This window comes from Acartia tonsa, chromosome 14 (genome assembly GCF_053477335.1).
Source record: "Acartia tonsa isolate MP-2025a chromosome 14, ASM5347733v1, whole genome shotgun sequence".
In the NCBI taxonomy this organism is placed as follows: Eukaryota; Metazoa; Arthropoda; class Copepoda; order Calanoida; family Acartiidae; genus Acartia; species Acartia tonsa.
This window is the reverse complement of record NC_137273.1, coordinates 33929127-33945219: the sequence shown is the minus strand read 5'-3', so window position 1 is coordinate 33945219 and position 16093 is coordinate 33929127. Positions and strand designations below refer to the sequence as shown.

General features: G+C 33.3%; 1 protein-coding gene across 4 annotated transcripts in view; it reads left to right on the top strand.

Annotated features, from left to right (window-relative positions):
• Positions 1 to 16093, top strand: part of LOC145306500 (uncharacterized) — a 228822-nt gene that overhangs the window by 161427 nt on the left and 51302 nt on the right. For all 4 annotated transcript variants that reach the window (XM_080148635.1, XM_080148634.1, XM_080148631.1 and 1 more), the window contains 2 exons: positions 12618 to 12919; positions 13376 to 14104. In XM_080148635.1, the coding sequence (XP_080004761.1) occupies positions 12618 to 12919; positions 13376 to 14104 (1031 nt within the window). The remainder of the gene's footprint in view (positions 1 to 12617; positions 12920 to 13375; positions 14105 to 16093) is intronic.

Sequence of the window (16093 nt, the reverse complement as noted above, 5' to 3'; positions counted from 1 at the left end):
AAGTTAATATTATATTAAATCTCGCTAATCATTTAACCGATTGGGTTCTCCATTTAAGAAAGGCTTCATATAGGTCCTGCTCCCCCCCCCCCTTATAATACAAGTTCATTAGATTATAGGGTAAATCCGTTAATAAGCAATAAATGACAATATTTTCACTAAAAAAAAACATAGGGACGATAAATTTATCATGGGGGGAGAAGAGAAGTATTACTCGCCTTAAAATTGCTTATAATAAAACTTTAAGATTATGAAACTTGTACCAGTGTACTATCTACAACCTTGCTTTAAAAAGCATGGTATTTCTTAGAACAAACAGTAAACAATTTAAAATTGAAGACTCATTTCTTGTAAAATGCATATTTTCTTAGTAGCTGCTCAGGGATCAAGAGGGATTAGATAATAGACGATAATTAATATATATAAATCCCCAATAATGAAAACCATTTTACTATGTCTGTATATTAAAATTACTGGTTAAAAAGTTTTGATACTGTTAGTTTAAACCAACCAATCAAAATTCAATAAAAGTTAACAATCAAGATACAAAACTTTGGGTACCAGTGTAATTTAGAGTCCGATGTCCCCTCTCTCCCTGTAAGTCCCAGACTATGGGGGAAAATATCTAGCAGACAAAATGTTAAATAAACCAACCAAAAAAATATTTCAAATAAAACAGTATCAAACTCTTTGGTTTGGTCAAACATGCATTAATCGTTACAAAAATATTTTTATATAAAAAAAAACACAAGATTAACTCCTAATAATTTTGTCCCATGAAGCAAAAGGTCCGGGCAAACTAGACTGAAATTGATTTTATAGTCTTATTTTATTATCTATGGAAAACTGTTGATAATAACTGATCTTTCAGCATGGCACAAAACCCGTTATATTCCAGCAGATATCAATCGGTTTCTAAGACATACTTTAAAATTACCTACTTATCGGTGTACTTTTCATAATTCATAAACTTGCTGTTTTATTTTTTTTGCCATTTTGTGGGTTATGCAAAGACAGGGACCCACAATTCTTTTTCAATTTCCAAGAAAATCTTCACAACATTTTTATAAATACAAATTTTAAAACAAATATTAGACGATTTTTTTATTTTATTTTCCCTCATAAAAAAATGTATTTAGACGATTTTTGTCTTTAAAGAATAACAAACATTCTTATGTAATTGTATAAGGATAGATCAGCGAATTAGATGGTCAGTCAAAAGGACATTAAAATCATAGAGCAACAATTCATTTAATATTATTTGAAAGCCCCCAAAAATTACTTTAGTACATAAAGCTTATTTAGACTTAAATATAGAGATGATTTGCTCATTACATAATATGTAATCGTACTAGGAATCAATCTAAATAGGATAATTACATAGATTTTAAACGTTTAAAAAAGTCTATTTTTGTCTGGTCTTTAAACTAAAATGTTGATAGAAAAACAAAAATATTGAAAGTCACAAAGTTTCCAAGAAATATTGCAAATGCAAAAAAATGTATTAACCAGGTATCTAAAGGGATAAGACAATGGATGATAATTTAATATTCATCCTAAACAATGATTATTACATTATATGAAGTCAAGACACGGTAAGTTTTAACCAATTAAACCTACTCTTTCTAAGCCAAGTTCTAGAGCTTGTTTATAAAACTTTGGGTACTAATATAATTTACAGCCAAATATCCACTCCCTTCCTCGAATTAACCCATTGCACTATTTCAACTATTTTAACTAGAAATGATAAAAAAGTAGTAAATTAATCAGTATTGCTTGTTTTTGTCTTTGAAATAATTTGATATGATAACCGGACTTTAAATTGACATTGGGATCCTTAAAACGCCTCCATTTAAAAGGTTATTATTTGTGTGCCAAACTTAACGTGTGGAGTGTTGATTCAGTCATAAACCCTCCCCCCTTACATATATTTCCTATATAGCCAAAAACCTTCCATACACCATTATAAAACTTATCTTCAAGAAAAACACACAACCTACCATTTTATATAACAGGAAAAAAGTCTTATTTTTATTTGATCTATATATTGGGGATCTTAAGTGAAAAAACAATAGACAATGAGTTAATATACAGTATACACCCTCAATGATAATAAATATAATTACCCCTTCTGTAGATAAAAAACTATCGATTTTATATGAGCATCCAAAGTTTTTTCCGTCAACGATTGAGAATGCAATATTATAAAACGTTGGGTACCATTGTAATACAGTCCAATGATCCTTCCCCCCCCCCCCTTGCTTATTGATAGGCTTTTTAAAAATGTATAAAATAATTTATAAATAATTAATAAAGTAAAAGTTTAAATGTGAATATGAAGGTCGGAGCATATGAATTACAACATTAATTATTTAAACATGATTGACTTTAATATTAAATATTTTTACTTTCTTTTCTTTTTTGTTGTTTTCCTTTCATTTTTAGTCTCAATTGGCCAGGGAGGGAGGGGATATTGGGCTGTAAATTGCATTGTACCCACAGTTTTATAATCCTATTTGTTGGATTTAAAACTTTGGGAACTTTAAAAGAGTTTAATTGGTTTGTTTCAAGCTAAAATTTTTATTCTAATTATTTTGTTTACACAAATGGTAATTTTATTTATCTTCATTTAAATTTAAACAAATTTATCGTTCATTGTCTTATCCCTTAAGGTCCCTGCATTTAACCATTTACCTATTTAAAAAGTAACAAAAAAAAAATAAAAATAAGTCTTTGTATGTCATGACCGAACAATGTTTTAGGAAATACTTTTAATAGATTTTATGTAATTGAATTAAAAGTTTATGTTATATAAATGATTAAAGGAAAATAATTAATTTCCAAACTTTATGTAAAAAATCGTCCAAAATTAATGAGTAGAATTCCACGGAGTAAGAGTACCTTGGACTGTATAGTTTTGCGAACACGCTCTCAAAATAATTGGTTGTTTTTCAAATATTAATTGGTTGTTCAAACCAAAAATTTCAATATAACAGCAGGAGTAATATTTTTTATCATCATTGGTGATCACATCAAAGGGGGGGGGGGTAAAGTGGGGATTACCCCCCCCCCCCCATTTAAAATTTACTCCTACCCTAGGGGTGCCGTAGGCACTTCCAATCATTTAGGAGGGGGTATTTCTCCCCCCCCCCAAAACAATTTTGGCGGGGTAAATACCCCACCCCCCCAAAAAAAAAAAAAAAATCTCTAACAAAAAATATTAATTTAAATTACCCCCCCCCTTAAAAATTTTTACCCCCCCCAAAAAAAAAAAAAGCTTGGACGCCCCTGTATATTATATTAGTGTCTTATCCCTTTGGATCCCTGGTTGAATACAATTAGTGGATATGCTAGTTGATTAGTAGAGCTGAATATATCCTTGTGGTTGAACCTAGTAATTACTCAAATATTAAACAGACTCTCTAATATATACACACATAAAAAAATACCAATTTAAGTTTTAAAAAATAAGTGATTTTATTTCTACTATAATTTTACCAAATAAAGTAAAGAAATATGCTATATCGATATTGAAAATAGTGTTTAACTAAATTTTAATTAAATTTTCAGTGTCTACTTTGTACTTTTGTAACTTTTAAAACAATGATGAAAGCATTCTTAATTGGTGAAGCTCAAAATTCTTTGGCGGACAAAGTGAGTTATGAAGCAGATGTTCATTGTTCATGTAAAACGAAAAATGAAAGAATATGACAAATTATAGAAAATAACAAAACCTTTAGAAATTCTTCTTCTAGACGTTATTGTATAATGGAAGGACAAACAACGTGAATTATAGACTAGCTTCGCTACTGATAATAATTCAAAGTTATAAAATTCGTTGAAGCCAGAAAAGTGATTCTTATGCAACTTTTATTTTTATTAATTTCTATACATTTATAAGGTATTTATTATGGATCATAAGAGATAAGACAAGAGACAATAAATTAAAGTACATCTCAAATTATTATAAGCAAAATAACTTCATCTGTAGAGTAAAATAATTGGTACCCAAAGATTTTATATAAAAGGGACTCATTATAAAGCTTTTGGTACCAGAGTAATATACAGACCAATGTGCCCTCCTTCCATGTAAAGTGAAAGAACTGAGTTAGGAACAGAAAATAGGTTTGTCAAAACTTTTTTAAGTGTCTAAATAAAACCGCCAAAACATTTTGAAACAGCTAAAGGTTAAAAAGTTATGAAAGTCTTTTATGCAGATTTTTAGCCTAAAATTTATCAAGAATATTTATTATAAATTGTGGCGGTTTTCCCCAAATTGCACCTGGATTATAAATGAACTATTTGATTAAAAAAACGTACTTTTGATGCTTATTTTTAGGTTAAGTTAGGTTTAGGAAAGGTTAGAAATGCTCTGCAGGGGTTGGTCACCATTTGGGATAAAAGGGACTTGTGAAATTAGAGGTTAATCCATGGAATTTTAAATATATTTTACGTTAGATAATCTACTTAAATTATAATAAACAATATACTATTACTAATATCTCATAAAACTGGTACAAGTTATTTTCTAAAGTAATGTCTATTTAGTTTTACAATATTGTACTTACATTTTTTCTTTTTTACTGGTAGGTTACGCGTTACCTAATCCAAATCATTAAATGTTGCCTAAAATTACTCAGAATGTGGAAATTTAATGAAAATGTATAAAATTATTAATTCCTCTGTTCCTTGACCTCTGTATATTGGGTGGCAGTGGCCAAAAGTTTGATTAAATTAGATAGAAATAGTTTTGAGACACACTAGAAAAAGTGTCCACTGCAAACAGTTAAGGAAAAATAGCAAAATGTAGAACACAGTAATAGTCTCTGACTGATTATGATGTAACAAAAAAAATTAGCCAATGAGAGGCCGTTATTGGCCAATGGTAAAATTTATAGTGGCCTGTCATTGGCTATTTTTTTTGTTACGTCATAATCAGTCAGACACTATTACTGTGTTCCAAAATGTAAATAAAAGTTACTTATCGCATCATATGATAGACAGCTTTCCGCGTATAGCAAAATGATAAATTATAGGATTAACTCCGGTTTTGTCAGCCTCGAGGGACCGAAGGCCCGGGCTAACAAAACTGTTATTGATCTTATTATTTTTCATTTTACTATTCGTAGAAAATTTCTGTAATATGATCATATACATGATTTTTCAGTGTGGCTGAGAACCGGTTCTAATTTAGCGGATATTAATCGGTTTCTAAACCATAGTAGAAAATTAAATTTATTTGCTATTAGTTTGATTAGACTTAAATAAGGTGAAATAATGATTAGAACTACAACTTATTCTGTAAGACAAAAGTCTAGTGTATTTAAGATTTTTTGTTAAAATTTATCTAAAAATTTAGCTGTTTTGTTTGACAACCTCTGGAAATGGTTTAGGTCCTGGACGAGGAAATATGGGGAAAAAATGCCAGGGAGAGACGGGACATTGGACTGTAAATTACACTGGTACTCAAAGTTCTATGAACATGTTCTCGTGTTCGATTGCTTTAAAAAAAATGGGGTAACTTTATTAGATCTTGGCTGGTCGGTTTAATCTAGAAGTGTCTAAACTTTTTCACTCATAATTGTGAGTTTCAGAGAGGTTTATTTTGTTTATCATCATTGATTTAGTAAATTTGTCTTATCCCTTTAGATCCCTGAAAAAATGTCCAGGGTCAAATACCGAGGATTAACACGCGGAACTATTGTTTTGTACACTTAATTTTTCACCAGTGGCTTCTTATCTTGCCTCTAGAGGCTCAATTGTGTAAGGGGGTGGCAAGTTGTAGGGGAAAAAAACATCTATGTGGAGCTTCCCTTAGATGGAAATTTAGTAGTTATTAAATTCTTAAGTATTTATGACACGAAATGAAATTAAATAAAAATCACAAAACGATAGATCCCATTACTGGTCTTAAAAATTTTGAGGGTAAAGTTCAAACAAAACCAATTATAATTGTTTCTATAGAGAAAAATTAATTTAGTCGTCATTGTCGAAAAATAATTCTTTTAAAATTGTATTATCAATGTCTATAGGGGCACTTGAGGGAACAAAGGGGAGGGGGAGGATTAGTCGACACTTCACTTTCATTTTTAAAAAGAAAACGTGAAAAGATTTGGAAGGGGTTAATTTTCAAAGAAAAAAACCTTCGCATGACCTATATAAAGATCCACTGTATAGGAGAACCATATTTGTTTAGCAGTTAGCGAGATCATTTACACAAAGACAGATGCATAGACAGGCTAACATTCTGTTACTGTTATTAGAAATTAAGAAAATCATGAATATGTAAAAAAAAATAATGAATGAACTTTTTATTAATCTTGCATGAAGACAAAAGAGGGATTATGGACGTTGAGTTAATTGAGTGAAAAAAATCATCCAATTAATTTGTTATTAGATTATTTTTTGTTGGAAAGTGCATAAATAATATAAATATTAATATATTTTTTTTTTATTAAATCCGTCAATATTTAACCAAAAACTAAAGAAAATGATTCATTTATTGAATGAAGCTTTATATAGGTCCTAGGCAGCTTTATAGCTATTTTTCTTAGATTTAGATGTCCCTAAAAGCTTTGAGCGCAGCCGTTAACAGTTAAATTAGAAATATCTTGCAAAGTCCATTTGTAATTTTTTAGATTTGCAGAAAGAGTTTGATACAACCTTCATCAAATTTTTAAACAAAAATATTAATACTATCTATAATACAAAGTAGCTTGATGTCTGTCTGTCTGTCGTCTGTCTGTCCGTCCGTCCGTACGTCCGTCCGTCTGAAGGTTAAAATCTCGGTAACCACTGAACCGATCGGATTCTACTCTTCAGGGTATATACCTATTGGTCCTGTGGTGGTTTTAAGCTATTTTCTAGGGGGGTTGGACACTCCTAACCTCCCAACCTAACCCCTAACCTTGGGGCAAAGCCCCTAGAGGCTAGGGGCGAAGCCGCTAGTATAAGAAAAAGTAACATAGTAACAACTTTGGTTTTTAAAAAATCTATGCTTAAGAATTTCCATAATTATGAAAGAAATAAGCTAAAAGTTGCTAGGCAAACAATATTTTTTCTGATTTTCTAACTAATAGATAGATTTAGATTTTTTATTCTTCAATGTGTTCAGATATTCATACAAATGAAAAGAATTGAGGACGTCTTAAATGATAAAATTATGTCCTAAAAACGTTTAAATATCGACGGCTTATTAAAGACGTATAGAAGGACACACAGACAGACTTTTAGAGTAGATTTGTTGCTTAAAATTTTAGTTGTTTTGAAAGAAAGGCTCCTTGATTTCTCATTCAACGCTCTATTAAGCAGATGGAGAAAAAATAGGATAGTCGTTGAAATCCTTAATTTTAGATTTTAGATAAAATTCAATTGAAAATTAGCAATTTTCTGCAATATTTACTTACTGTAAAACTTTACCAGAATGGCTACGAATCATTTTCTCTGTATTAAAACCGGTTCTCCAACATACTGAAAAACCATTTCTGTTCCGTATTTTATTGAATTTACGAAACATGATAAAAAAATTAATTTCTGTTTGTTAGTCCTGGCAATCGGCTACTCGGGGCCACTAAAACTTGAAATGATCTTACATTTTTTATTGAACTATACGCGGAAAACTGTCTATAATAAAATGTGATGAATAACTTTTAAAAATTAGAAATCTTTATTTTTAAAATTCCTTTTTTCATTGTTAAAATTAATTTAACTGGAACTATTGAAAAGAAAAATGTGTTTGGACTGAAACAAAGTTAAATTGGAAAAAGAATAATTTCAACTCTCATTCAAGATTTTTTTACCAGTATGGCTTCGAAACCGATTAAAATCCGCTGGATTAGAACCGGTTACCGGTCATGCTGAAAAATTATGTGTGGCATCGTATTACAGACAATTTCCCACGAATATGAAAAAAAGTTATTACCATTTTTTTAGCCTGTGCCATCGGCTCCTCGGAGCTAAAAAAAAACAGGTTTTAAACTTAAATTTTTTCATCCAACTATTCACGGAAAGATGTCTAAAATACAATAAATAAATATCATATTATTTGAATTGGTTTTCAACTTATATATAAGAGTATTAGATTTTTTCTCCTGTCCAAACTATGTTTAAGGTCGCTACTAAACGAAAAGGATATGTCAGAATGTCCGACGGTAAGGCTAAGATCAAGATGTTTTAAATCGATTTTGCTTTAACCAAAGTACAATTTTTAAAGCTCAAAATTCCAGGATTCTATGGGATAATACAATGGACGATGAAATAATATACATCAAAATTATTATAAACATTATAATGCCTTCTTTAGATCAAAATTATTTATAGTTTAATGATCCCTCCGGCCCTACATATTCTGGTAACTAATTATATCTTCCAAAAGTAGATTATTTGCAACTTTTTCAAGTAGAAAAAAAAGATAGAAACTCTGAAAAGTTTTAAGACCAGAAAGTCAGACTTTCAGACAAAGGAATCTTGCTAACCATTGAACCAATTTGGTTTTCCTTTCCAGTGAGGCTTCTTATATATCTGGGGAATGTATTTTTAAAAATTATTTTTGGGGGAGTACTATTTGAATTTACTAGCGGCTTCGCCCTTAGCCTCTAGGGGCTTTGCCCCATGAGGTAATTTAAAAAAAAAATTGGGTGCTGCCCATAATTTATGGGCAACACCAGGATTTTTTTGGGTGGGGGGGTTGGGGGTGTCCCACCCCCCCCCCAAGAAAATAGCTTAAAACCACCACAGGACCAATAGGTATATACCCTGAAGAGTATAATCTGATCGGTTCAGTGGTTACCGAGATCTTAAGGGACGGACGGACAGACAGACAGACGGACAGACATCAAGCTACTTTGTATTATAGATAGTCATCTGATTTTCAATATTTTTGTCTGTGTCCGTACACGCAAAAAAAAGTATTAAATCCTGCTTGAAAAGTTGGTGGGGGGATGAGAGACGAAACTTGTCAATTACAAGTTTTAAACCGTTTTTTAGAATCAAACTTTCACATTTAGCTTTTTATGGATAAAAATATCTCCTCTTTCTATAATATAGGGTCTATTATCTAAATGGGATCACTCTTGAAAATAGCATAAAACCAACCGGCTCTACTGTAATAGCAAGAACATTAAAAACACAAAACTAAACTTAAAACATATCAGCTTAAAATTTACATAAATGTGGATGTTTTATCTAATAAATCAAAGAAGGAAAAATGTTAGAAAACTTGCAGGGATCGTAGGGGATAAGACAATGGTCGATAAATTAATTGATGAAAAATAAAATTAAACTTTTTGAGCATTAAAATTATTGGTTGAAAATATTGCACCAACCAATCACAATTCAATAAAAGCAAACAAACTTTTTAGCCAACAAATAATAGAAAGTCGTAATAAAACTTTGGGTACTAGTATAGTCGTACCCAAAGTCCATTGTTCCCTCACTTTCTGAAAACTCGGAACTTTCCTTGCTTGAGGCTCCCTGTCTGTCCCAGGAAAGGTTCAAGTCTTCCCAAAATATTTTGACAACGAAAAACATTGGAGTCCAATGATGGTTTTTGGCTATTTTTCTGACTTTCCCCTCATTCCTTTAATGACCAGAGGTTAAGTTACTAGTACATTGAAACATCACAATATTTTAAGACTAATTTTGTCACATTTTTTGTGTTTATTAACATAGCACTGTAAGTTTTTACTAGTAGTTACTTGAGATAAGGGGAAAAGGTTGAAGTCGAAATAGAAATTAAGAAACATTTTTTTGGTAAGAGAGGGATGATTTCTCTTAACGGGTGGAGGTACCCTCCCGCTTCCATGTAAAAGAGAACCCAAAAGGATCAGTGGTAAGCGAAATTCCTTTCTACAGAAAGACATTATATTACTTCAATATGAGGATAAAAAGGATTTTTTGTGAAGAATTGATCCAGATTCGTGTGTTTGTCCTAGTTGCATAAATAATGATATTCACTGGGGTCAGATAAGAAAGAAAACAGAGTGGAAGGGAGGAGACACTGCACTGTAAATTACACGTAGCTGTACAAAGTGTTTCAAAAATCAGCCATGTGACGTCATAAAAAGGAGGAAGATGAGGTGAGAAAAGGTAAAGAAAACCCCTAAAAAAGATATGGATTATCCCTCATTTTTATGACGTCGCATGGCTGATTTTTTAGACACTTTGTCCAGCTACAATTATACTAGTACCCAAAGTTTTATTAATAAGTCTATAAACTAAAAGCATCCAAGCATCCCAACTTTAATCTACAGAGGTTATAATCTTGTTTATCATCATTGGGGCTGTACATATATATATTGTCTATTGTCCTATCCCTTTGGATCCCTGTAAAGAAAAGAACTATGAATACTTACAAAAGATAAATACTGGAAAATAGCAAAGGACATAATAAAAAAAAATAAGAAATAGACATTTATTATTTGTAGAAGCGAAGCTAAACTATAAATACTGAAGTTAGTATCACACTTTTGTAGTTTTTTGAAAGATTGTTTAGCTTTAAAAATTTTAAATAATAGTTCTTTTTATTTTAATATTCCTGGAAAATTGTCTGTTATACGATGCAAAACATGGTTTTTTATTATGGCTGAGAACCTGTTCTAATCCAGCGGAAATTAATCAGTTTCCAAGCCATACTGAAAAAAAGATTATATCTTACAATAATATTATGGGCTCTAAGTAATATTTTATTTATCTTCTTTGGGGGAAGAAAATCAATTTATCTCCCATTGTCTTATCCCTGTATCCCTGTGTATCCCAAGGAGCAAGGAAATCTTCTGCAAAAAAAAATGGGGGAGGGGAGAATTTTAATTTTTTGGGGGGTTGGGGGTGTCTCACCCCCCAAGAAAATAGCTTAAAACCACCACAGGACCGATAGGTATAAACCCTGAAGAGTAGAATCCAATCGGTTCAGTGGTTACCGAGATCTTAAGCTTTAGACGGACGGACGGACAGACAGACAGACAGACAGACAGACATCAAGCTACTTTGTATTATAGATTGATTATTCTTTTAGAAGAAGAAGAAGCAAGGTCAGATTGATAGCCAATGATTTTCTAAAATAATAATATACAATACAAAACCGTTGCCTTGTAAATTTGTACTTGTTAGAATCCTACCATTTTAAAATGCATCATTATAGAAGATGATTATAGTCCCTCCACAGATTATGACGTCATACGATAGAATAGACAATGAGAGGCCAGTATACACTGTAGTTATTGACCAATGGTAAAATTTATGCTGGCCTCTCATTGGTTATTTTATCGTATGAAGTCATAATCTATGGAGGGACTTTAATCATCTTCCATCATTATAATGCATAATTCTCACTTATTGAAAGGGAGAGAGGGGACATTGGACTGTAAATTTTACCCAAATAATACCCAAAGTTTTATAAACAATTTCTCTTATTCGTTGGCTGTAAAACTATGGATACTTTTATTAAATCTTACTAGGTAGGTCAAAAACCAATAATGACAAAACTTCTAAATTAATTTTATAAATAAAAAACAAAATACTTTTGTTTATCATCATTGGGGATTGTACATTTGTTAATCTCCATCGCCTTATCCCTTAAGATCACTTTTTAGCTGTACGTTCTTTCAAAAATGTTAAATCTTTAATCTTTTTTTTGCTGTTTTCTATGTATGGCAATATTTTGACACATGTTGTTAAAAATCTGGCAACAAGTTTTATTCTTGTAGCCTGGAAAGGTTAGAAACTCGGTGTGGGCTGCCAAATTTTTCTTTCCTTTGCCATAATCTTTCTATCAATGAATTTGGTGTATACTCACTTACGCATGATAAGGTTGTACGATAAATTTTGCACATCCCCAATGATGATAAATAAAATTGTCCCTACTTCAGAATTAATTTATTATAATTGGTTTACAGATTAGTACACTACTGCTTTGGAACCAACCAATCAAAATTCAATGAAAAGCACTCAAAGTTTTAGAAGAATAAGATAACGTGGTTATAAAACCTTGGGTACCAGTGATATTTACTGCCCAATGTCCCCTCCCATCCTAATATTATCACATCTGCTAAGTGTGCTTTTTTTGCAGTTTTGATAATGTGATTCATGTGCGGAAGTGTAAAAACACCTAATGAGTATTCTAAGGCATTGTTGGTTCGTTAGACTAGAAAACAACAAAACTTAAGATCTCATAATCAGCAAAAAGTTTGCTTTTTTTTAGATTGCATGACCTTTGACTTGAAATATTGATTGTGTAATTATCAGGGAGGGAGGGGATATTGCACTTGTACCCAAAGTTTTATAACCACGTTATAGAATTTTCGTTTGCACAACAACTTTGGGTACTTCTATCAAATCTTGATTTGGTTGTAAAAGTATTCAATGTCCTAACTTTTCCATCTATAATTGTAATCCAGGGAAGGGGAATTTTGTTTTTATTAATTGGGGGTGTACAGCAATTTATTTTTCATTGTCTTATCCATCCATATTAAGAGGTCAAAAATTAATGCTTATTTGAAAAGTGGATCTTTTCAAACAAATGCCATTGCCCCTATGCCTCCCGGACAGATTGACATACAAATAATATCATAGATTAGCTTCGCTTCTAATTGAAAAAATATAATAAAATTTTCTTGTTTTAGGTCTGGGACCGCTGGCCAAGCAACAAGTAAACAACAGCGGACACCAGGGACGAGACTCGCAACATCAACAACAACAACAACACCAGGGAGACAGACAGGACAGACAACAACAAAATAACTCCAACAACATGTATAATAATCAGAACAACCAGTATAACAATCAACAACAACAGCATCGTGGATACAATCAGTACGGAGGAGGCGGTGGTGGTGGAGGTGGACCTCAGCAACAACAACAACAGTATGGCAGACCTGGCGGTGGATATAATCAACAACAAAATTATGGACAACAGAATCAAATGGTACGGTATCCAAATCCAAGTAGTATGGGAGGTTATAATAATCAATATAGCAATTATAATAATTCTAATAATTATGGCAATAATAGTTATGGCAATCAAAATAATTATCAAAATTACCAACAGCAAAATTATAATCCCCAGCAGTATAATCCCATGGGGGGGCAACAACAACCGTCGTATAATGTTGCCCCCGCCGTGCCCCAACAACAATCGTACGTCCCCCAATATGCACAGCCGCAATATGTCCAGCAACAGCCCGCTGCCGGCGTTGTGGTGCAGCAGCCAGCTCAGGTTGTTGCCGCCCAGCAGCCGCAGCAGCTCACGGGCGCCGGCGGCTTTGTGAGTCAGGTATTAGTAGCACAACAGCCGCTGGTTCAGGCACAGCCGGTTGTTGCCACAACCCAGCCCTCTTATATTTTAGCTAGTAGTTCGCAAACTCAAAATTCATTTCTTCAGCCGGGAGGACTGCCGCAGGGGATGATGCAGCAGCAACAGCCGGGTCAAATGAGCCAGCCACAACAGGTGGTGATCGCCGCCGCCGCACCCCACAACCACCAGCCCCAGACCATTGTTCAGACTGTCCAGCCGGCCGGCACAATGCAAGCGATGCAGCCCATCACAATGCAACCGGCCGGTTCCACGGTACAGTTTGTACAGGCGGCCCAACAGCCGACTACCGCCATCGTCATCACCGACCCAATCACCGCGCCCACACCCGCCTTAATATCCGCCCCCACACCCACCCCGATTGTGGTCAACACGTCGGGTGGCCCGCACGGCCATTATCCCGTCTCGTCGGCCGGCCTGTTGGCCGGCGGAGCCTATCCCATATCCTCTGCAATGGTGGGCGGCGGCGGTGGCGGCCCACAGCTCATTGACCCCTCGCTGACCGGACTGACGAACACGCAGCAGCTGGCGCTGCTACACTCGCAGCAACAACACCAGGCCCATCATCTGAAGAAAATGAAACAACGGTTGCCCCATGTAAGTGGTCGCGAGCTGCAAGCTTTGCATAAACAAATAAAGGAATTACAGATAAAGCAGCAACACCAAACTTTACAAACGCTGCGCCTCGCCAAGGCGCAAGAAAAGCAGGCATTTAAGTACCTTGATTCGGCCCTGAAGGGCAGATCGGGCGGGGCGCCACGCAACGCCTCGCTCCATAGGGTGGGGTTCCAGTTAAAGGTAGGCAATCTTATTTTATTTTTTTGTTTCGATCAATATCACTTTTTTCAACTTATGATATTTTTTTAATGAAGTCATCTTTAAAAATAAATAGATTTCATTTTCCAATGTCTTAAAATTCAATTATAAAAGGATATATTCTAACTATGATTGCAAAGATAATTTACAAATCTTGTGTGTTCGTCGGTTCTTTTCACTCGGGGTATGTCATACTTTTGTTGCAATTATCCTTTATTTATTTGGGGACATTTCAGGAAGGGAGATGACATTGGACTGTAAATTTTAAAAGAACCCAAAGTTTCCTAAATATTTTATCTCATATTTTGGCTTAAAAACTTTGGGTACTTTTTATAAAATCTTAATTTGTTGATTCTTAATAGAAGTGTTTCAACTATTCAACCAATAATTTAATTAATATTAGGGGGGATCTTTGTTCATAATAGTTGATGTACATCAATTTATCGTCCATTGTCTTGTCACTTAAGATCCGTGGAAATTTTACATTGAAAATGAAGTACATTAATAAATTAGCATATATCTATAATACAAAGTAGCTTGATGTCTGTCCGTCCGTCCGTCTGTACGTCCGTCCGTCCGTCTGAAGCTTAAGATCTCAGTAACCACTGAACCGATCGGATTCTGCTCTTCAGGGAATATACCTACTGGTGCTGTGGTGGTTTTATGCTATTTTCTTGGGGGGTGGGACACCCCCCACACCCCCCCCCAAAAACAAAAAAATCCTTCCAATTTTTTTTTTTTGTAGGAGATATCCTTGGTCCTTTTTTTGTAGGAGATATCCTTATTTTAGATATTCTTATTTTTTTACGAATTTAACCTTAACTTTTTTTTATCATCTTTTGGGGCAAAGCCCCTAGAGACTATGGGCGAAACCGCTAGTATGTAATAAAACATAAAAAAAATTTTGATAAAAAATTTAATTTGCAACAAAACTTTAAATGAAGCCATAAAACAGAATTAGTTATTTGATTGTTAGTCATCAGTTCTTAATTTTCTCTGCTTTATCCGCAAAATATTCCATTAGAATGTAAATTACACTTGTAACCAAAGCTTTATAATCACGTTATCCTATTCGTTAGGTAAAAAAATGTATTCAATTTTTGATTCATTGGATCTAACTTTTTAGTATCAAAAATATTGAACCACTAATAATTATGTGCAAAAGAAATGATTTGGTTTATCTTCATTTTAAATGTAACTTTAGTTATGGACAACTGTCTTATCCCTTTAGATCCCTGAATGAGTTCATAAAATTACTAATAGAGGGCCAGTAAAACCAAGTGTTTTAAAAATTTTGCAACATTATAGAGACCTAAAAATAATACATAGGTTAAGCACTTAAACCCCTAATATACATAATATAACTTAAAACAAACTTAAAACCCTGCACTTAACTCGTATTTTAAATTTATTTCAAAATAAGGGGGTTGGGGCTGTCATTGCTCACGTGGGGACTTTGTGTGAAATCACCGCCTTTATTCGTAAAAGAATTTGCTTAAACAAACATTGGGCTGGTTTTGTTTGATTTTCATCCATATACCATCAATGGATGTAGGATACACCTGGATATTATGACAGGAGAAAAATTGTAGTCAATTTAGGCTGTTAATATGGAAATCATTTATTGGCCAGTTTGTTCATTCAGTAGGAGGGAAATGATGAGGTAAAGGGGTTGGATGGGGGGGGGGTCGTGATTTTATAGTTTCACTTTATCAGAGAACATGAAAATCTGGTGTAAGATCCAAGTAATAATATATCCATTATTACAGTTTAAAATATCAAAGAGGACATAATAAAATTTTCAGGATTTGATCATAGAGATGCTTCGCTTTTAAAATTTTTCCTTGTTGTCCTAGGAATTAGTATTCCAAAAATCAGATGCAGAGAAAAATCATATTTTTGTAATTTAACCAATTGGTAATTTTGTAAATATCACTGGGTTTGTATATCAATTTATCGTCCATTGTCTTA